This window comes from Eumetopias jubatus, unplaced genomic scaffold, assembly GCF_037043125.1.
Source record: "Eumetopias jubatus isolate StellerSeaLion01/CBP00866 unplaced genomic scaffold, mEumJub1_p1.0 scaffold_1, whole genome shotgun sequence".
NCBI classification, from domain to species: Eukaryota; Metazoa; Chordata; class Mammalia; order Carnivora; family Otariidae; genus Eumetopias; species Eumetopias jubatus.
Window position 1 is genome coordinate 3,477,342 of NW_028274807.1, and position 22,928 is coordinate 3,500,269.

Below are 22,928 nucleotides of genomic sequence, written 5' to 3' on the forward strand. Positions count from 1 at the left end.
TGCGCGCGGGTCTCAGACGGGGTCCTGGTCAGTTTTCAGGAATGCCTTTGCCCCCTTTCTTCTTCTCGTAAACTCTGTAGTTAACATTTTCACACTCAGAAAACAGCACTTGGTGGCACAAAGCTTTGCATATTTCCAGGCATTAAACCTACATTCTTATTTTGTACCAGAACATCCTTTCTCTTCTGATTTCTCCCTTATTCCGGCTGCAGTGACTTGCCATATGTTCCAAAGAAGATGGTGTTTTATTTTGGCTTCCCCTGGCTGGCTTGGAGCTGAGGAGGGGATATTTTAAGCCCCACACTTAAAAATAAAAACCTTGGCAAGGCTTCCGATGAACTAAAAACTTCAAGAGATACTTGCAACCTGGGCTCTGATTAGCTTGGATTTTGTGAGATTTCAAAACCAGGGAAAGAAAGAGAAAAAGAAAAGAAAAGAAAAGAAAAGAAAAGAAAAGAAAAAAGAAAGAAAGGAAAAAGAAAGAAAGAAAGAAAGAAAGAAAGAAAGAAAGAAAGAAAGAAAGAAAGAAAGAAAGAAAGAAAGAAAGAAAGAAAGAAAGAAAGAAAAAGAGCTAGTGGGTGCCAACGTGGAAGGATTGGTCCTGCCCCGGGGGGAGTCCTCAGCCACTTGGCGCTCCTGCCAAGGGAGTCCAGGCGGGGGTCAGGCCTCGACTGCCGGTGACAGAGCTGAGAAACCTCCCTCCTCTCTTCCCACCTTCGCCCCTTTCATGCGTTTGCAAGCTGCTGGGTGCCTGAGACATTAGACTGGCACGCCTGCCCCTGGCTATGTTCTGTCCCCCGATTTGAACCCCCTGCTGCGTCCCTGCTGGGCTGGGGATCCAGCAGGTGGGGGCGACAGGAGAGACATTTCATCCTCTTTGGGTACGAAAAGCTGCTTCTTCACGGAGCCCAACAGCCTGCCTTCTGGGATGCCTGTCCCACGGTCTTCACCTCCACCCACAGTGGCCGAGGAAGGCGGTTTGTTGCCAACATTCCTGTTTGATTCCCACTGTGACTTAGGTTAGTACTGGATTTGCAAGCGCCCAACCCTGGATAAATGAGAGGTATCTGTACTATGCTATAGGATGCACGGCCCAGGGAGTTCGGAGGGAATGAGTCTGCACCCCTCATCTTCCGCTGTACTCTGCCGGCACAGTTGAGGCCCTGGAGGGCCCACCCCTGTCCCCCCCCAGCAGCCTCCTCTCACTATGGGAGGCAGGCTGACTTTTCACCCATGTAGCAGCTGACCTGGCTGAATCAGCCCCGAGATGTATACGTTTCTGGGGCACCACGTAAAGCAGCACCTCCCAATGTTGGAGGAAGCCCCCGGAATTAGGGCACCCTGACCCCATGGTGGAGCTGTCCTCCCTGGCCTCACATATGTATTTCTGTTGAGAATAAAGTGAGCTGTGACCCCTGGATGTTTCAGCCTGTGGCAGGGTGCTGTGCATCCGGGGCCGCGGGTGTGAGATCGGCGGTCAGAGTGGCTCTTGCATCTCCTGTTAGGGAGAGGGTGAGGAGTGCCCAGACAGCCGAGCAGACACGGAAGAACCCTCACGGCACTGTCCGTCGGCCACAGAGCTCGAGTAGCATCCAATATCTGCAGAAAGCATGCGGGGAACACCAGCCCAGGGGCATCTTCTGCCATTTCGCCACAAGGAAGCATGTGTGCTCACTGACCGAGTCTGGGCTGCGTGTGGTCTGTGATTTCAGGGAGACGGGGAAAAGTCCACACTGACTTCTGACAGATCACGGTAACATCCTCAAGTAAAAGGCACAGAATCGGGGCCCGTGGAATGTTTTGTGGGTTCTCCAGACTTGTGGGGGAAACAGCATTCATTTTTGCCAACTGAGAATTGAATCCGCATTCACTTTTTTTTAAGATTTTTTTTTTAAGATTTTTTTATTTATTTGACAGAGAGAGACACAGCGAGAGAGGGAACACAAGCAGGGGGAGTGGGAGAGGGAGAAGCAGGCTTCCCGCCGAGTAGGGAGCCCGATGCGGGGCTCGATCCCAGGACCCTGGGATCATGACCTGAGCCGGCAGACACTCAACCGACTGAGCCACCCAGGTGCCCCTCCATATTCACTTTTGATGTGGGGCAATCTTGCCTGCTGTCGCTCATTCCTTCCTACGTGTCCAGGTTAGATGTAGATCAACATCATAAGGGAGTGCTGTGGCTTTTAGTGTGAAGATGCCCTTGGCCATCACTAAGCCCTGAGTGTGAGCAAGTGGGACACTTATTCCTGCCCCGTGGGGGCATTCCCCACGGGAAGTGGGGCTACGGAGACAAGCTTCAGGCCAAGGCTTCCCACGGTCACCCAGTGTCACATTTGCAAATGCAGATCCCAATCACTGCAGACCACCTCCTCTCTCCACTCCAGCGTGGTCAGGCCCATTTGCCCTGTCTGGTGTTGGAGTGGCTGGGGTGTGTTGGGACCTGCCTGCCCGGGGGTGTACACTTAGTCTGGGCTTAGTGGGGTGTATTTATGGGTGCACACTGACTCCCCTGGGTAGCGAAGCTGCTGATAGCTGTCTGGTGTGGGAATGGTTTCCGTATTCCTGGTTCCCACTGAGTGGACTCGCCAGGCACTCCAATGTGAAGGTGGTGACCAGAGGGGATAGCGTGGTATGAACACATATGTGATCGCAAACACGGCTATGACCATGTCACGTGACCAGGAATGCGCAGCATGGCTATGAACGTGTGGCATGGCCACAAATGTGATGGGGCAGTGTCCTGAGACCTTGGCACCAGAAGTACCTGGGCGGGGGCGCGGAATGTGTGCGCAGGTTTTGAAGCACATGGAACAGAAGCTACTCAGTAGAAAATCCTTTTTAAAAAAAAATTGGGGGGGGGGCGCCTGGGTGGCTCAGTCGTTAAGAGTCTGCCTTCGGCTCAGGTCATGATCCCAGGGTCCTGGGATCGAGCCCCGCATCGGGCTCCCTGCTCAGTGGGAAGCCTGCTTCTCCCTCTCCCGCTCTCCCTGCTTGTGTTCCCTCTCTCGCTCTATTAAATAAATAAAATCTTAAAAAAAAAAGAGGCCTCCAAATTCTATGAGCTTCAGGCCCCACAAAACCTGAATCCATCCTTGATAATTGGTCTAGACTTTTTTTTTTTTTGCTGTTAATTTTCATTGAACCCCTTCTAACCTTAAGTAATATGCATCCATGGATATAGGAACTAACTGAAAAAAAAAAGTTCCAATACATTTCACTAAGAAATGCATGTCCAATAAAATTGACTTTTTAAGTTTAGCAATGTTCATTAAAATTCGAATTTATTTATAAATAGGTTGATAAGATTTGTAAACAAAAGCTTTAAGAAAAATTAGGTTTTTATTAAGATTGAATTTTTGTGTCTCCCCCCTATGTTGACACCCTAAACCCCAATGTGCTGGTGACTGGAGGTGGGGCCTTTGGGAGGAAGCTAGGGTTGGATGAGGTTCTGAGGGTGGGGCCCTCAAGAAGGTTAGGCTCCCATTAAGAGAGACTCTAGAGAGCTTGCTCACGCCCATTCCCTGCAGTGTGAGGACACAGGAAGAAGGTGGCCATCCACAAGCCATGAACAGGGACCTTATCTACTGCCTCAGCCAGTACCTTGATCTCTGATGTCCAGAACTGAGAGACAACACACTTCTGTTGCTGAAGCCCCCGGTCATGGTGTTTTGTTATGGCGGCCGAGCTACCTAACACAGAGCCCAAGCTTCATGATTCAGCCCCCATCGTTGCTGTGTGTCCCCTCTCAAACCGTGGCCTGCAGCAGGATCCTCGTCCGGGTCTTTGCATATTTCCATCCCAACACCTTTAAGACCACCCTGGGGACTTCCTGGTCACCTGTCAACATCTGGGGTGGACATCTTGTCCCACAGAGCTTTCTCTGATCAATACCCAGCTTCCTCTCTTCCCCAGACAGCACCTCTGCTATTAGTCTCCGCACATCACCTCGCATGACTTTCCATGTGCCTCCTTCCCGAGGCTGGGGCTTGGGAGAGGTCTTCACTGTCTTTGAACCCATGGCCCAGACCCAGGCCTAGCATACGGTGGGCATTTAGACCAGTGCTGGTTACAGGCCCAGGAGAGTGACATCGCTCTGGAAGGAACCCCACGTTAGCAGTTAATTCTTACACCTTAGTCTGTGTTTCAGATCCTTTCTAGAATAATAGACGGGTGGAGGGAAAAGGGACGGTGGTCAGGGAGAGGAGGCGGTAGAAGCTGGGTGCTGAGCACCTGATACATACCAGCGATCTGAGTGTCTAGCCCGCCCTTGTGTTAAGTTAGCCTCTGGAAGCCCCTTCAATACTGTGGCCCCTCGGAAACCCCTGCTCTCTGCCATTGCGAAAGGCCTACAGCTGAGAATGGGTTTCACATTTTTGAAAGGATTTTAAGAACACAAGACCGCACAGCAGTGACTGCATGGGGCAAGCCCCCAAATATTCCCTCTCCTGCCTTCACAGAAAACCTGCCGGCTCTGCTTTCCAGGAAGACACGCCCCGTGTCAGGCCTGAGGGTGCAGTAAGCTCTGTGGTGCTGGTGAACTCATTTTACAAACGTCTGATGGCTTCCCACGTGCAAGGTATGGGGCCGCTGCAGGATGGCGCTGGGTGGCCAGCTGTGAGCTGAGGAGCACCTCCTTGGGTTCTGGATGCTAGCTGAGAGACAGGCAGAGCACCAACCATTCACACATGAAGAAGCACATGCTTGGAAGCAGAATCAGAAAAGCCACACAATCATCTGCTGGGTTTATCAACCAGCTGCCAGTCAACATTAGGACAAGAATACGTGATAAGCGAGGGCTGGACTTCTGCTGTAGGTACTATCCTCTCAGTCCAAGGGTGTTTATTTTAATAGGTGGAAGAGAGCAAAAATCCAGAAAGATGCCACAGTTCAGGTGACAGGGAAAATCCAAAAGGAAATAAAATAATTACTTTAACTCAAACCTATTAAACTGGTTTAAGAGCCTTGTGGAGGGGTGCCTAGGTGGCTCAGTTGGTTGAGCGAAGGCTTTTTGGCTTCAGCTCAGGTCATGACCTCAGGGTCATGGGATCGAGCCCCCACCCCCCTGCTCAAGCTCCTTAGGCTCCTCGCTCAGGGAGAGTCCGCTTGGATTCTCTCTCCCTCTGCCCCTCCCCCCCGCTTGCTCTCTCTTTTTCTCAATAAAATCTTAAAAAATGAAAAATGAAAAAAAGAAAAAATTTAAAACCTTGCGTAAACTGATGCAATACAAATGTTTGTGAATCACATCATTCATGGGATCGGTTTCTGGAAATCCATCTTAAGGAAACAATACAGAACACGGCATGAGTTATGGTCACACAGACGTTTCCGGCAGGGCTGAGAGAGCAGGGTAACAGCCTGGGTCCAGCACCTGGGCTCCGAGGGCCACCGTCGCACTACCAGTGGACGCACCACAGCGGGTCCTACACACACATCCGTGGTCAGCGCCCCTCGTGTTGGCTCTCCAGGGTTTTTGGAGGTCGGAGAGGGAACCAGCTCCCGGAGAGACTGGAAAATGACCAGGGAAAAACTGCATGCAAATGAAGATACACTCCTACTCATCGTTCGGTCAAGAGTGCCGGCCCCCACGGCGGGAGCAGGCCAGGGAAAGGCACCGTGGCTCTGCACTCCACCTCCCCGCCGCACGCCCCACGCGCGTCCCTGTGGCCAGTTTGTGAAGCCGGCTGGGACACGAAAACACCCCGCAGGAGAGCAAGCTCTGTGCCGTAGGGCGCCGTCCACCCGCAGCCCCCACCAGCGGGCAGGCGTGGGAAATGTTAGTAACGGAGTGCGGGTAGGGTGGCAAGGTGGATTCCCGGTATTTCCCGTTTCCCTTCTATTGGGTAACATGGTTTTACTACTTTTACAATTAAAAAATGTGATGAGAATCTCACCGAGGTGCTGAGCCCGCAGAAGCAGTAAGACGGAGGCAGATGATCACAACAGTAGTCTTCAATTTCGCTGTTCTTACCGGGACTAACATAAGCAATGCGGGATTACAGAAATGTGAGACGCGATTACAAATACACTATATTGTTTGCTGTAAACGGACTAGAGGTCAAGGACCAGAATTCAAACGAAGTGAGATAATGTAGTTTGGGGACATCAACAAGGGCCGCCGGAGAACAAAGCGGACCGTGAAAATGACACGGATTCGAGGAGGGGGCGGGGCTTCCCCTTCCGGCGGAGCTGTGCTGCCCTAACCCGCCCATCTTCCACGTCCGCTCTTGCGGTCGGGGAGTAACCTCACCTCCACCTGTAACTTTCTCCCAGATGGTTTATTTCGTCCCCACACGGTGCGAGTGCAGACACACCGCCCGACGCACACCTGAGCCTGTTCACACCACTTACACCCCCAGGCATGTGAGTGACGTTACCATGAGCGTCGGAAGGTCACTCAGCCAACCCAGAATCCCTGTGTAGCCACAATAGCTCAGAGTCTGCGGTGGCCATCTGGGGACAGAGCTGCTCTACTGGACCCTACAAAACTTTCACCTCCCTAATCCCACCGCTGAAAACTTCCCTGAGTTTACATCTCAAACTTAATTCAGGTGAACAGAAGGACTCTGTTCCTTCTCTAACAATAAAGTGCCATATTTAATGTTTAATTCCTTTGCAGTACAGTAGTTAAAATTAGTAAAACTCCTAATTTTGCTTTATCAAGAACTAGGCCTACCAAATTAGAAGTTATCATTACATTTCTCAACACCTAGCTGGTGAAGCAGATTAACGTTAAACTGGCCAGGGACACAACACAGTGGGATCACAGTGATGGAAACTGCCTACAATTCTCTGAGGTTATGGATCATGGGAGAAAAATCCTTGTGTACAGATGTTTCTAAATGCATGCTGAATAAACAGAGAAGTGTTGTTAATTCACTGTTCACGGTAAAAGGGACACCGATTATACACGTCAGGCCTCATGACTGGAGCGGATTTTATTTCTGCTGCCCAGACACCGGAAGGTTTACTCTCTCAAGGGAGCGCTCAGTGGCGAGGTGACTCCCGTCCTGAAGAGGGCTGAGGCATCCTGAACTTGGACAGGTCCAGGTTGAGGTCTAAGAAGGTGTACGGGGTGTAGTCATGGTGCTGGAGGTTCCTGTACGTGGTGTTATCGAATGGCTCGGCAAGGCCAGCGGCTTGAGCAGGCTCTGTAGGGAAAAGCAAGGCCTGTGAGAACACGGGACAGAAAGTGCCTCCGCAGGGCACAGCTCACAGACACCTGCGCACCCAACATTCCTCACACACCCTGCCTGAAATAAACTAATTAGAAAAGCCTGTGAAAGCAAAAGGATCTTCAGAAGCCAAATCAAGGAAAATTATTCTAAATCACACAGCCTTCACAATGGGGGCAATGGGATGGTTCTTACGATGTGTCCTAATACCTGACTTTGTATACTTTTAGGTCCTGTACTTGACAGAATTTTGAAAATGCCTATAACAGTTATGAAGGGACTATCAGGCCACTTAAAGATGCAAGAAAAAAAAACAGATCTATTAGAAATAAACCATTTACAGAAAGCAGGAGCTTTAAGTTAAGCCTGTTAAGTCTCTGGATACAAGAAAATTAGATAGACCCTGTTGTAATAACATAACAACCAACTTAAGGGGAAATGGAAATGAGGTGTATAGTTTTCAACTTTTTCTGAAAAAGTTGTTGGTATACTTTAGATTCAGATTAAAATATACAAACTAGATTTTATTTCTTTTCGTGGACAAAGAATGTTTGGTAATGGTAGAACTAAAAGTGTGTGGTTGAAGCAAAAGAAATGCAGCTCTCCTGCCCCAGGCCAGGCGGTAAGAGGCGGGAGGTGTGGCTTGTGGGGGTAGCGGGAGGGCCGGGTGATGTGCCTGCTGATCCTAGACTTCTGCCACCGGGACTCTCCCAACTTCTACATGGGCTGCACAGAAAATAACGTAAATAGTTTCCCTATTTGAATTCATATCAAAAGCTTTGTTTTTATGTGTTCAGTTGTATTAAACAAAAACGATGTCTTATTCAGACCTGACATCTTCCCAATCTCAAGGAGCAGAGACTCCCAATGCGGGGTAGCGACATCTTCAAAGCAGATACAGGGATGGTGTTAACTGAAGGGCAATGTGGGTTCAAAAAACTTGTATGAAATCAATCCCGCCAGAGGGCAAGGGGCCAGGCGGCGGGAGCAGGAAGACACAGGGACACCCGCCAATGGGCTGTGCTCCAGGGCGGTGGCGGCCTTAGCCTCCAAAGGGCATAAGGGATGCGGGCAAAAGAACACGTTCGTGAAAAATTAGAAGCAAACTGTTTTCAAAATGGTTTGCAAGTGAAAACCCTGTCATCATCCTGAAGGTTTGGGCTTTCCTCTCCAGTTCATAGCAGAATGACTGAAGCAGTACAATCAGGAAATGCGGTTCTTGATGTTTTGACCAGTCTGGCAAGCATGGGGACTTTTGCATATTAATGAAAGAGGGAGAAAAATGGAGGGAAGAAAACACATAAATTCTGTCCACATAACCAGTAACCAGTAACAATGATCACGTAACATCAAGCAAGGGGGAGGCTTTAGGAAGACTACGGAGCAAACAGGAAGGGGCCGGGTTTGTTAGTAATGCATTTTACAGGCATTCTGCGGAGCCAGGCTCTGAACCCGGAGCCCGCCCTCCCTGCGTCGCCAGGACCCACCGACTGCACACGCCCTCTATAACCGTGCACCGCCAGAGGGCAGCATAAAAGGAATAAAATACTAAACGTTTATGACAGCAAAATAGCCCTTCCTAAAAACTCAGTACGAAAAAACAAAGCAGCCCACGGTGTTTTCCGGGTGAATCAGAGAAGGAAACGTCAGCCAGTGGAAATAAGACGGAAGCGGCTCCGGGCTGCCCCTGGGTCTCTCCCTGCTCTAATTCCTAACACGTGGATTGCCTCTCACTAAGGAATGTGAAGGCAAGGCTCTGAGCAGCAGCCCTTCAGACCCTCCCAGCAGGGCGAGCACGGCCCAAGGGAGTCACCCGGGACCCCTTCCGCGGAGAAGAGGCTCGGCAGGGTCACGAAACGGACCCGTGGACCGCCTCCAAAGTTAAGGGAGGTGCCGGGGGGCAGAAATGACCCAACGCTCCCACTTCCCCTGCAGAGTAAGCGGAAAGTGCCCCAGGGGCTGTGCTAAGGTGTGCAGTATTCACAATCACGACCGCCGGGACGGGCCGGCTTCTACCGCGGGGGCTGACTACCTGGAAGCTTCTGCACACCGCATGGGCCTTCAGCGGCCCGCCACCCGCACAGAAAAGGAGGTTCTCAAGGGAGCACAAGTCAAGCTGTACCCTGTGTGTCATCCGGCTCTTCCAGGCGAGGCACCGACTCTACAGCCATCTCGTCTTTTCCCTCAAGCTCCAGCCCTGTGGTCTTTTCCTCGAAAACGCCTTCCTTTGGAACAGGACCTGGCTTCAGAGGTCGTCCTGGTACCTGGTCTTCCAAAATCTCTTTAGCCTTCAGGATTCCTCCTGTTACCAGCTTTCTGGAACTTTCCTTGTCAACGGGGGGAAATGCCACCTCTCCACCATGTTCCAATACCTGTTTTTCCAAATGCCTTTCTCTGGTCGCAGGAGGTGAGTGCAGCTGTCCTGCCGCTCTAATTTCTTTGGTTCCTTCAGACAGCTGCACGGGCGCCGGGCTGCCAGCCAGCTGTGTAGACGATACGGATTTTGTATGGTCAGGTAAGACTTGTTTAACTTTAAGTGGCATTTGACTTCCTTTATCTTTTTCACTTGATCTAAATATTTTCTCCATTTGTTTTTCCTTGACATTTTGCTTCATAAACTCTTTATCTGCTTGTAACTTGGGTGTTGTGGTTTTTGGTTTAGTGTCTTTTCTGTCCTCTAATGGCTTCACAGTGGGCCCTTTCTTCTTTGCCTGGCGGGGTCTCTCTGGAGGGCTGAGGTCTGGCTGTCCCTGCCGTGCCTGGGTCTTCTCTTTGGCTGAGGTTGCAATTTTGGAGGCTCTGTTTTCAAGGGAACGGGAGGCCTGCGGTTTGGGAAGCCCTCCTTTGCCCTTGCTCGTCATCTGAGGATCAACCTTGGAGGCGCCACCCTCCTCATCAGACTCTGAGTCGGAGGAGCTAGATGAACAGGATGATGAATCGTCTGTCCCTCCCCTGTTCACCTGAAGAGCTTCTGAATCCGAACCCTGTTTTCTGAATGGAGGCAGAACTTTCTGAGGAAACTCTACCAAAGTCTTTCTTGACAAAAACTCTGGAACCCCTTCATCTGTGAATAGCATGCTATCATCGGGACTGGGGCGAGGGCTAGCTACCATCCCGCCCTGATTCACAACTGATGGGTAAGAACTGGGTGAAGACAAGTTTTTGGACAATTCAGCTGCTGTTGGGGTGGCTAGTAGCTTGCCCCTCTCCTTTGGTTCCACTACATCTAGGAAATGGCATAAAGAGGAATATTATTTTCAATATTTTGTAAAACAATCTAAAGTCATCAGTAAGTCACAGACATTTCATTACTAACAGCTTGTTATTATAATATCTTCAATGTAATTATCCTAAGAAATGTTCCACGGGAATGCATTCTTAGGTCAAAGCCAAGCCACATGACAAGAGAACAGTAAGAAATGTATGTTTTTCTTTGCAGCTGAAAAATTTAAAAACAGGGATTTTTACCAACAGAAGTAACAAACTTGTCTCCACTTTTCACAATGAGAGCTTCTTTTGATCATTTTTAAACTACTATTTCATCCAAATTTCAAACGGTTAAACTATAAGATATTTCCAAATGACTACTGCAGGTTTTAGAAATGTGTAATTTCTTGGGGTGCCTGGATGGCTCAGCTGGTTAAGCGACTACCTTCGGCTCAGGTCATGATCCCGGAGTCCTGGGATCAAGTCCCACATTGGGTAGCCTGCTTCTCCCTCTGACCCTCTCCCCTCTTATGCAGTTTCTCTCTCTCTCTCAAATAAATAAATAAAATCTTTAAAAAAAAATGTAATTTCTTAAATCTTTAAAAAATTGATGCTTCTCAAATATTAAGAAAGTCATCCATACCGGATGAGCCTGAACTTTCTGAACAAAACAGCAGAGCAGAACAGGGACAAGAGCCTGGTTTGCATCATTTGGGTGTGTGCATGCATGTGTGTGAGCGCCGGGGGGGTCATGGGGTGGGAAGAATTTCATTCAAATGAACGTGCCCCATGGGGAAGAGAAGTCCTTCAAAATCACAAGTCATTTGGGGACTTCTTTAGCCAGAGAAAACTATTACATGACCAAAAAAGTCTAAAATAACTTGATGTGTGTATCATTGGAAACAACAGGTTTTAAGCTGAAAAAAAAAAAAAAAGAATAATTGCTAATATAAAACCCTTGCATTTTATAGAGTCAATTATTAAAAAAATAAAATTGCATAGTACATTGATTAGAACCAACTTCATTCAATTTTCTCAGGTGGTAAATCTTTTCTAACCATACAGATTTGAGGAAAAATATAAGACAAGTGTTTCTAAGTTAAAATTACTTTCCAAATCTAAAGCAAATCTTAAAAATACATTACAGATGAGCAAACTCCAAATGCAGAGTCTATTTTCAAGTGTAGGAGTGTATTTGATACTGAAGAGATTTCAATCCTACTTCTCTCAAGTGGAAAAAATGTATTCCTAACTTCACTGTCTTACCAGTATCCACAACAGGTTCTCACTGTTTTCTGAGCTCAGGGACCTGCACGTGACAGAATGACAGGAAATGATCACAGAAAATGGAGGAGTAACCACAAATCAGAAATGGGCCACAGAGAGGAAAATGGGCAGTGTGAAAGGGCAGGACGGCACAGCCAGAGCAGAGTGACTGTTCACACCTACCACCTGCACCACCACCTCCACCATCACCTCCCCCTCCGCCATCATCTCCCCTAGCACCAGCGGCGCCAGCAGCACTACCTCCTCCATGCCACATCTGAGGCTGTGGCCACCTACCAGCCCAGAATCTGCATTCTGAATGCCGAGCAGGTGTTGATGCAGCTCTCAGAACTCACACAGAACTCCAGGATCACATTAAACATAAAAATGAGGCAAAGGAGTGTACATGCAGTTGAACTTTCTCTCTCTCCAAACTCTACCTGAATCAGCTCAGAAACTCCTAGTGGCCCTCACACCCCCCAGCCTGCTCACCTCTATCATTCATCCATGTTTAATGTGGAATCTAAATTTTCCAAGTATGAAAAATTAAGTTAAAATAAGGCGCATCTTAGATAGGCTGCTTTGAATAGAAAAGTTACAATGCCTAAATCTTCCCAAATATGTTGTGGAGATTTAAAAAACTGCAAATAAGTTATCAAAATCACATTATAGGTTGGTTTATCATCTACTGAAAATGGAAAGAAAATTTCAAATGGGATCAACAGTGATATCATTTAGAAATTCTGTTTGAAAAGGAAATTTCTATTATATGAAATAAGAATGTTTTAAGGTTTTTTATTCATGCTAAATTATTGGAAGAATTTCACAGAAAGGGTAATAGACTAAAACAGAGTAATGCATTTTGCCTTTTTTTTAGATTTTATTTATTTATTTGACAGAGACACAGCGAGAGAGGGAACACAAGCAGGGGGAGTGGGAGAGGGAGAAGCAGGCTTCCCGCAGAGCAGGGAGCCCGATGCAGGGCTCGATCCCAGGACCCTGGGATCATAACCCGAGCCGAAGGCAAACGCTAAACAACTAAGCCACCCAGGTGCTCCGCATTTTATTTTTTTTTTAAAAATATTTTATTTATTTGAGAGAGAAAGAGAGCAAGAGAGCATGAGCTGGGGGGAGGGGCAGAGGGAAAGGGAGAAGCAGACTCCCACTGAGCAAGGAGCCTGATGTGGGGACTTGATCCCAGGACCCCGAAATCATGACCTGAGCTGAAGGCAGATGCTTCACCGACTGAGCCACCCAGGTGCCCCTGCATTTTGCTTTTTAATGACAGCCAATTTCTCTCCTTCTGCAGCCCGGACCCAGTGTCCTCTTGTGACTCAGAAGGAAGTTGCCGCAATGATCTGGAGCTGCCACTAGTAACTGCTGTTCCAGAGTCTGCGCCCAACCATGCAGCGCAGAATGAGGTCACCCGAAAACAGCCCTCTCATGTAGAGGAACGAGGGCTCTCACTTTATGACCCTACTGGTTTGTTTACATGAAGTCTCTTCTATCTAGAGGCAGGGTGCCCATACACTCTATGTTTTAGTTTGATGCTGACCTTCCTTGAAAATCATATGAAAGCACAACGCTACTTAAATAAGTCTAGCCGCGGAGGCCTGTCTCACAGCACAAGCCAGGGACTTTTGTGGACTGTTTCTACTCTGTCAGAGATCATATAAATGACCATAACAGCCTACGCACAATAAAGGCCTACAAACTCTAGTAACAACACCGAGAGAAGTCCTACTGCTTCTCTATCTCCTCTCAAAACAGAACTTAACATTTCCCGAATCTCTTTTCTGCTCAGTTGAAAAGTGAGGGCATGACCTTCAAGTTTTTAGTGGTCTCCCTATCAAAGCTTTTTTTTTTTTTAAGATTTTATTTTTAAGTATAACCTCTACACCCAATGTGAGGCTTGAACTTACAAGCCCGAGATGAAGAGTCGTGTGCTCCCTGACTGAGCCAGCCGAGCATCCCTAGTGGTCTCCTTATTAAAGCAAAAATGACTATTGGTGTTTGAAATGGATTAGCCACCTTAGAATTCTTCCGTATCTTCTCACTGGGTCACAAAACTAATCTTGGAAACAAAGCATATTCAAAAACAAACGCACATTTTGACAACATGAAGGAATCAGTTACTCAAATTTTATATGCTAATTAAAACTTTTTTTTAGATGTACAGGGCTATAAAGTTTGTTGTTTTTTTTAATGAATACATGAGAATCTAGATTTTTTTCAGAGGCAAGACAGCACAGTGATTAAAACCACAGACAGTGAGGCCTTACTACCTGGGTTCATGACCAGCTCCGCTGCAGATGTATGTGTGACCCTGAGCAGCTCACGGCTCTCTTCCCTCTATTTTTTCATCTACGTTGCAGGGATACTACTAGCATCGACTCACGGGGTTGTGAGGACCAGACAAGAGACTATATGGAGTGCTTGGAACAGTGGCTGGCACCGTTGGTTAGGATTAAATACAAAGAATCCCTATTTCCAGAGATTCCTCACTTTTCAAACTGAAATAAGGACTTGAAATGGATAATTAACTTTGGCTTCCTGACAGATTCTTTAAAAAGCGACACAGAAGTTATTTAGTCAATGATTTAATACTGATTGTGGCAGAACTCAGCCCAGTGCCTGGATTCAAAGGAACATCAAAGCCAGGGAGCCAGGTGGTTCTGCGGGAGGGGGGACCTACCAGGAGACCCTGGACTCATATCTGCACTGGTGGGTCCCCTCAGGAAGGAAGCATGTGCCACAAGAAGCTGGAGCTCCAGACAGAATGAGGCAGAAGGCGTTCTGTAATACCCGGGTCCTGACTCTGAGGCAGACCCTTTGACTAGAGATGGGACCCCAAGGATGAGTGCTTAGGGACCGGTCTGCACGCAGGCAACTTCTGTTAGAGCTTGGACAGGGGTTTAAGCTGGCAATGTGCCACTAGCAGGCAAAAAGCATTTGTGCATCTGACACTCAACTGATCTTTTAAGTACTGACACTTCGGATAGACATGGAGACCTGCACACGTCAATTTAGAAGCATCTTCATACACGGATTAAAATTATTATTTTTTTATAATGATAGTTTTTGTCTTTTTTTTTTTTAAAGATTTTATTTATTTATTTGACACGGAGAGAGAGAGAGACAGCGAGAGAGGGAACACAAGCAGGGGGAGTGGGAGAGGGAGAAGCAGGCTTCCTGCCGAGCAGAGAGCCCGATGTGGGGCTCGATCTCAGGATCCTGGGATCATGACCTGACCTGAAGGCAGCCGCTTAACGACTGAGCCACGCAGGCGCCCCTAAAATTATTGTTAAATTATGGGATACAAATGTAATGTGCATTAGAGACAGTGTGGTTCTGGATCCTGTCTTCCCACCTGGAAGCACTCTATGATGGACACAGCATGCACGCGCATCTCTCGCTGGCCCCACTCTGGCAGGGAGGTGCTGCGTCCAGGGGCGGAAACGACACAGGTCCAAGCCCAACTCCCAGCTCAGTGCACCCTTCTCATAACTGCACCCAGAACTGTCCCATGACCCAGCACCCCGTTCCACTCACATATCCATTAGTTCAGTGTCGTAAACCCGGGAGGTAGGAGTGCAGACACAAGACTAAAGTTCACCAAAGGCAGCGGTAACGTCAGTAATGAGAGGCAACTAATCATCAGTAAACACTGAAAGAGTGTCAAAAACGTGCCAGGCATAATGCAGAGCTGAACTGACATTCTGGCTGTAAACGTTTTTTTAGGAGTGATCATGGCCTTCTGGTTTCATTAAAAAAAAAAAAAAAAAAAGAAAGAAAAAGAAAGAAAGAAAGAACACTGGATTTAAAACTGGACTGAGTTAAACAGAGTTCGCCTGAGCTGAATTCAGGCCTCCAGGGAACGAGCCACCATCAGGAAGGGGTGTTTCCGCAATCGATGGGGCATGAAAGGCAGTCAGGGGCTAGCACACTCAACAGGGCCAATATTTTAAATGCTACCGATGGTTTTGTGTGCACTCCAAGGAGGGATAAAACAAAAAATATCTCAGCACTTTCAAATATTCAAACTGAGGAAATGGTAAATGATGAAAATAAGACAAACTCAAATTATCATTCTGAACCACACATAAAAGTCAAGGGTTTGCAGAGACTGTACATACACATCTTTCATTTTTTTATTTTTTTTAAGATTTTGAGTAATCTCTACACCCAATGTGGGGCTCAAACTCACAACCTGGAGATGGAGAGTCGCATGCTCCAGGGACTGAACCAGCCAGATGCCCCTATAATCAGTTATTAGTAATGAACAGGGAGTAGAAAATAAAATTCCCAAAAGTATTTAAAATATACTGTCGCACTTTCTATTTTCCTTCCACGAGGATATGCTATATTGGTATTCAGGAGGGAAAAGAAAGTAAAAACCAGCAATAACAATCAAAATGACTATGAAAAGAGCTGGAAACAGATCAGACATCATGCTTCATCAAAGTAAGTTGTAATGGAGAACGGTGCCTGCCCTTAACTCCCTCTCCACGGTCATAAAAAGATGCCTGCAACTCTGGACCATGGCCAACCAAAGTCTGGGAAGCCACATATGAGTTTCAGAGACACTGAGAAAAGCCACAACTGGGGGAAGAAAAGCAAGGTGGGGTTCAGAGCTACCACGGGAGTGTGGGATCTGTACTTGGGCCCTCTAAACGCCCCCGCCTTTGCACTCTGCATCCCCTTGCTGCGTGTTAGAGTATGGCACTTAGAAAACACAAGCAGAACTGGTTCAGGGCTAAATATTGAGTCAAAAGGCTGTTACACGACTGATACGTTTGGTCTAAAATCCATCACAGATCTTATGTCTATAATCTGGACACTGCTGGAAATGAAGATTTAAATTACGTAGTTAGTAAAACTTTTCATGCTTGGAAAGCACATTGATTTATTTGCTTTGCATTCTCTTTCCCTTATGACTATCATTAAAATCTTACTTTTTGGTGGACTTTGCCTCTTGGAATTCGGTGGCAGTCCCTTTTCACTCTTCCCTGATTCTGCAGAAAGAGAAACCGTGGAAGCAAGTCCTCGAAACACTCGTGCTTCTAGGAGCATAGTCTGACAGAAGAATTAACAAATATGGACATTTTAGAGTAATGCCATTTAGAAGCTGTTACAACACAGAAATACTATGTGTTATTACTAAGCATTCATATGGTATATTTCTCACAGTTATTACAATTTCCATAACATGTGTTATGGAAATTTTGGAAAATACAAAAAAAGCTGCAAAAAAACCCCCACAGGACAGTCATTATTAACTATGTAACTCCAAGAAAAGTCAAAACAGAGCTTCTCCCGTGCACACTTTTTGTAGTCCCCAATTACCTATTAAACAAAAAATACTGATTTTTTTTTTTTTGTAAAATGTTTTCCTATACTTAGAACGCTAAGTAGAAGAAATACTATTTGGCTGTTAATAATGATGTAGACGAATAGTAACTGCTTCTGAACTGTTTATATCGTAAGTGGCAAACACCTTATAAACTGATAATTCAGTTAGCATGTATTTACTAAAAGCTGCTGTGTGCTGAGCACTTTTCTAGAAGCTGGATAAAGAACAGAGGTGCCTCTCCTATGTATGTGAAGGTAAAAATATGTTTTCTATGTTTATGACCGCAAGTACGTGTCTATGTGTACCCATGAGAGCTGAAACAAACATTTGGAAGCAGGTATTTCAAGGACTAAATCGTGGACTCTCTGAAACAGATAACCCCCAACTATCTATACTCTCCTTTACAATGAACAGTTAGTGCTTTTGTAATAAGAGCCGTTTAAAATTTTAGTTAAGTGGCCTTACATTTTTTTCTATATGGAAAAAGCAAGCCCTTCTTCCTTCCTCTTTTCACAGACGGGGTAATGTAAGCTGACTTCCCAGTGGCTGCCCGGTAGGTCACCAGGTGAACCCGGTACCTGAAAGTTCCCCCCTCTCCCGGCTGAACAAGAGGTGAAGACGCTGTCCTTAACGGTTCTGACACCTGGGAGCCCTCGCACCTGCCCTGTGGCCCCGGCCCCGCGCGCCTGGCGCTCCCCAGGTGGTCGGGGTCCGCCAAGGGGCTGTGGCCGGGCTCAGTGCCCGCTCGCCGGCCCCCCAGGCCCGCCCCACGGCCACTTGCTCCGGCCCGGGGTCCTCTCCTGCACCCGGGAGGCGGGTCAACGGCCGGAGACGGCCCTGGCCCTGCACGGCCTCCCCCCGCCGGCCCGGCTCCCCTTTACCTTCAGCGCCCCGGACCGTCCTTGCCGCAGCATAAGCGAGGCCGCCATGACGGTGACACGGGGGAACGCCGGGCGAGGGCCGGACGGGCCGGAGGTCGCACCCGGACTGACGCCACCGCTGCGCGCGCTCCACAGCCGAGCTTCCGCCCCTGGGCCGAGGGCACCAATCACAGGCAGGCACGGGGGCGGGGCGGAGCGGGGCAGAGGCAGGGTTCTGCGGGCGCATCCCAGCAGCCTCCGGGCTTCCAGCTCGGCGCCCCAGGCCACGCCCCCAGGTGGAGCTGCCAATCAGCGGCGGGGCGGTTCTCGCCCGAGCAGCCCCGGGGCTGGCTGCGCGCGTGGCGGTGGGAGTGAACTTGCGGTGTCGTTGTCTCCGGAGGGCGGGCGCGACGTTTGCCAGTGTCTCTTCCCCAGGTGCACAGACTTCAGACCGGGCCCTGGCGATCTCTGGCCCTGACCCGAAGTCGTCGGTTTGGTGGCCCCGCGGCACGTTAGATGCGGGCCTCAGCGCTCGTCCGGCCTCTCTCGGCTGCCACTGGGCGGCGTCAGGTCGGACCCATCCTGCGATGCACACGGTCAGCAGTGGTCACCGCTGTTCATTGCCCATCCTGCCGGCCACCTCGGGCGGGACCGTGGGCACGCCTTGAGCGCATGACAGCACCGGTGCCGGAGCTAGGCGTGTCAGAAATGCAAGCTTTATTTTACCTGAATGTTTATGGCTTGCAGTGCAAAGACTTCCCCCAAAGTAAGGCGTAATAGCGGAGCAGGCGTAGTTACTGACCCCTCGCTCCGTTATTGATCGTGTCCCCCTACCCCCACTCCTGCCTTGTCCAGTGCTTCCTAGAAGATGAACGTGCCCGCTCCTCTGACTCCACTCGGGCTAAGTGACTTATTCGGGTGGCAAGATAAATGGGCAGAAACAGGTCCCCCCAGACCCTTATCAAAGGGGACTCTGGAGCCCTGTGAATGCAATGCGCCCTGCCACCAGTCATCCAGGGAGGCAGAGGGACAATCTGAGGTCTTAGGATAATAATGAGAAAGTGGTCCTTGGTCTCTCCAGGAGAAGGGAAAACCTTGATAACAGAATTATCCTTTAAAATTTTTTTTATTTATTTGAGAGAGAGAGAACAAGTGGGGGGGGGCAGAAGGAGAGGGAGAAGCAGGCTCCCCGTTGAGCAGGGAGCCAGACACAGGGCTCTGTCCCAGGACCCTGGAATCATGACCTGAGCAGAAGGCAGACACTTAACCCAGTGAGCCACCCAGGTGCCCCAACAGAATTATCCTTTACTCAAACCAAATTCACTCTGTTGTCTCCAGTGGAAAGTTCAGGCTTGCGTTGTGAAGCCTCAAGAATAAAATGTCAGCTTCAAGAATAAAACGAAGAGGCCAACCCCATTAGGACCAGTGTGGTCACCAGCCAGAGTGGCTCGAGGAGAGGGCACATAGGTTGAGGGGAGCCCTGGAAAAGAGACACAGTGAGTGGGGGTAGCCATGCTGGCGGTTTTCAAAGAAGCAACACGACTGTGTGTGAAGCTAACTGTGGCAACAAGGTGGAAGACCACTGTCTGAGCCTGGAGGGAGCAGGACCTACTAGGAAGCTAATGTACTGAGGTAGGGCAGTCGAGGTGGTCCTACACTACATTAGAACAAAGGGAACAGAAAGAACAGGGCTAAGTGCAAGAGGCAAATATAAGGTTTTGCAGAAAAATCAAAGAGGCAGAGGCCACAGAGAGGGTCCCTGTTTTCATGAGTATTTGTGGAGAGGGGAGTAGATTGTGTTTTCTAATCAGGTGGAAAACTGTAGACTAGATTTCATTTCTCCTGCACCCATCACCTTGCCTAGCAAGTACTAACTCAGCAGTTTTTAGACAAGAACCTCAAAAACTTATGTTGGCCTATATTTCCTTATTAATCACATAAAGGTCTATCTAAATTACTCCAGATCCCCCTTCAGTCTCCTAAGGGCAAAATGCACTTCTTTTCAAGATAACTAGAAAATGGAGCATCACTTGGACCCAACCCTGAACTCAGAGGTGTTTAGGCCAAAAAGGAAAATAAAAATATTCAGGTTCCTGCCATCTTCACACATGCCCTAACTCTGCATTCTTGTCTAAGACATACATTCCTTTTAAGCCCCAAAGGAAATGTATTATGCCATTTTTCTAAGTAAATTAACACAACTTAATTATGTATTTCAAATGAAGCATGGTTTTTATCCTTTTTGTTTTTTCACAAAGCTTTCAATAACACTGTGGTTTTAAAATGTTGTTGTTTTAAAGATTTATTTGTTTATTTTAGAGAGAGAGCATGAGTGGGAAGGGCAGAGGGAGTGGGAGAGAGATTCTCAAGCCAACTCCGTGCTGAGCACAGAGCTCAAATTGGGGCTCAATCACTGAGATCATGACCTGAGCCAAAACCAAGAGTCAGATGCTTAACTGAGCCACCCAGGTGCCCCTAAATACTGTTTAGGACAGCCATATATAGTATGCTTTACTCTTTTTTTTTTTTAAAGATTTTATTTATTTATTTGACAGAGAGAGACAAAGCGAGAGAGGGAACACAAGCAGGGAGAGCGGGAGAGGGAGAAGCAGGCTTCCCGCTGAGCAGGGAGCCCGATGTGGGGCTTGATCCCAGGACCCTCGGATCATGACCTGAGCCAAAGGCAGACGCTTAACAACTCAGCCACCCATGCGCCCCAGTATGCTTTACTCTTAATAAGATAATTTTCTTTTTAATAAGAGAGAATAAAAACAGGTAGCTAGCTCAGGGGGTGCCTGGGTGGCACAGTGGGCTAAGCATCCGACTCCTCGTTTCTGCTTGGGTCATGATCTTGCCATCAAGGGATCAAGCCCCTAGTCAGGCTCCATGCTCAACAAGGAGTCTGCTTTGGGTTCCCTCTCCCTCCTCCTCTCCTTCTCCCCCTGCTCATGCACGGGCTCTCTCTCTCTCTCTCTCTCTCTCTCTCTCTCTCTCGTAAATAAATAAATAAATATATTTAAGAAAAAAACAGCTCGGCAAATAGGAAATTTAAAAGCTTTTTTTTTTTTTGTCAAGACAAAATAAGGAAAGTTAAAGTGAAATTGAATATGTCTAAGCTAGGTTTTTTTATTATTATTATTTTATTTGTTTGTTTTTTAAGTAGGCTTCATGCCCAGCACGGAGCCCAGTGCTGGGCTTGAGCTCACGACTCTGAGATCAAGACCTGAATTGAGATCAAGGGTCACACTTAACTGACTGAGCCACCTAGGCACCCCTAAATTATATATATATATATTTTTAAGATTTATTTGAGAGAGAGAGTGTGCAGGGGGAGGGGTAGAGAGAGGAGGTCGAAGCAGACTCCCTGCTGAGCATGAAGCCTGACTTGGGCTTCTGTTCCACAACTCTGAGACCATGACCTGAGCAGAAATCAAGAGTCCGATGCTCAACTGGCTGAGCCACCCAGGAGCCTCTAAACTATCTTTTAAAACACAGAGAGTGACTTCTGTCTCTGGGAGTATCTGGCCACTAGATATTATGAAAAAATGCTGGGCTACAGAGTATTTTGCAATGCTGGGTAAAATATCACAAGCATAATTTCAAATGATCGGTTCTGTTCGCATGTCCAGATCTGTGCTCTTGTCCATGATTGCTGTGTCATGATGGTCTTGAAGCTCATGAGTTTCTGGGCCCTTATCTGTGGGAATTCCCAAGCCCTGGGGTCAGTGTGCATTCCTCCTGAATTGATTTGGTGTTTGTGTCCACCAGGCTCTTTTCAGTGCTGCCTATCTTGGTCTAGTGTGATCATTTTTTTCATCGTTTGGAATGTGCTGGACCACAGGAAGTGTGTGTTTCCAGGGACTAAAACACAAGCAAGAAACCACAAGAAGTCACATTGCCCTGGGAGCATTTGCTGATCTCAGTAAGTTAAAGTCTTGGTTTAACTGATGTCAAGACGACTTTGGAGCCATGAGCACTGGGAGTGGGCTGGGAAGCACAGGAGGAAGCCCTTGTAGAGCTGCCCCTCAGTGGCAGGGTGAACATGGGCAAAGCCACCTGCTTGCAAAAAATGTCACAGGAAATGTGTCTATCTCAGCCTGGGCACTGGGTGGGGCAAAAATGTCTCAAGGCCTACCCTCTCTTGAATTTGGGGTTAACATACACACATACTTCCCATGGCGCAGGACATTCCAATCTATATTAAAATTGAAAACTGTGTTTAGCAAAAGGCAGTATAGAAAGTAGAAAGACAGGCCACAAACTGGGAAATCATTTAACTCATAATGAATCGGTATCCAGAACATAAAGTTTCCTACTCACTAACAACGATGAACCACCCAGAAGAGGTTAGTGACTACCTCTGGAGGGGGTGGAGGGATGGATGAGGTCCATATGGAAGGGAGAGCCTTGGGACTTGTCTTCTTTTAGTAATGTTTGTTTGTTTGTTTCTTACGGTGTGCTATGGGCACAGGAATGTCTGCTCTTGTGTATTTTTGATATGTATGAAATATTTCATAATGCATTTTAATGAGTAAAAAAGCCATGAGTGGTTTATTTGGTGCCCCAAAGTTACATGGTAGTTTTAGAGGCCCACTTTTTGATGGAAAAGATATAGATTCCAATACTACTAGAAAGTCTATCTTCCCGTATACTGAAATGATGAAAAGGTTTGTCTGGCAAGATCCTGTGTATATGAACCTACATATATAACCCAGCTCTATGCCTTCATCAAGTGGGCCATTACTGGAGCCTAGCCTACATTCTAATGGCCAAACATCACTACCAAGTACGGGTGAAGAGCTGAGTGCTGGCATGGAGTGAGAACTTAGTTGTTAGAATAGCACTGTCCTCAAAATACAAATGTATGTTGTATTAGTTTGTTAGAGCTACAATAACAAAGGACCACAGCCTGGCTGGCTTAAGACAACAGAAAGGTGTTATCTCACGGTTCTGGAGGATATAGTCCTAAATGAGGGTGGCAGCAGGAAGAGCATCCCCTGGGACCCTGGGTAGAATCCTCCCCTGCCTCTCCCGAGCTTCTGGGGGTGGCCACCGATCCCTGGCATTCCC

The 22,928-nt window shown here is 47.7% G+C and overlaps 1 protein-coding gene across 3 annotated transcripts; it reads right to left on the minus strand.

Annotated features, from left to right (window-relative positions):
• Window positions 1–6,917: 6,917 nt before the first annotated feature.
• NDUFV3 (NADH:ubiquinone oxidoreductase subunit V3) lies at window positions 6,918–18,019 on the minus strand. Of its 3 annotated transcripts, none has more exons than XM_028126517.2 (4): window positions 17,880–18,019; window positions 16,601–16,660; window positions 9,295–9,655; window positions 6,918–7,148 (listed from the first exon to the last, which is right to left on the minus strand). In XM_028126517.2, the coding sequence occupies exons 1-4, from the start codon at window positions 17,925–17,927 to the stop codon at window positions 6,985–6,987; spliced, it is 633 nt and encodes a 210-aa protein (XP_027982318.2). In that variant the 5' UTR covers window positions 17,928–18,019; the 3' UTR covers window positions 6,918–6,984. The 3 variants fall into 3 exon arrangements, with proteins under 3 accessions (XP_027982318.2, XP_027982317.2, XP_027982319.1); XM_028126516.2 differs by having other exon boundaries at window positions 9,295–10,398; window positions 16,601–16,721; XM_028126518.2 differs by lacking the exon at window positions 9,295–9,655 and having other exon boundaries at window positions 16,601–16,721; window positions 17,880–18,015.
• Window positions 18,020–22,928: the final 4,909 nt, after the last annotated feature.

Bases quoted from the DNA above. Each gene is read 5' to 3' on its own strand.
- NDUFV3 (XM_028126516.2), bottom strand. From the start codon at position 17,927: ATGGCGGCCTCGCTTATGCTGCGGCAAGGACGGTCCGGGGCGCTGAAG. The intron at 10,399-16,600 runs GTAAGATTTTAA...GCCATTTCCTAG, and splicing joins GAGGCAAAGTCCACCAAAAA to ATGTAGTGGAACCAAAGGAG. The intron at 7,149-9,294 runs GTACAGCTTGAC...TTTTCCCTACAG, and splicing joins AGAGCCGGATGACACACAGG to AGCCTGCTCAAGCCGCTGGC.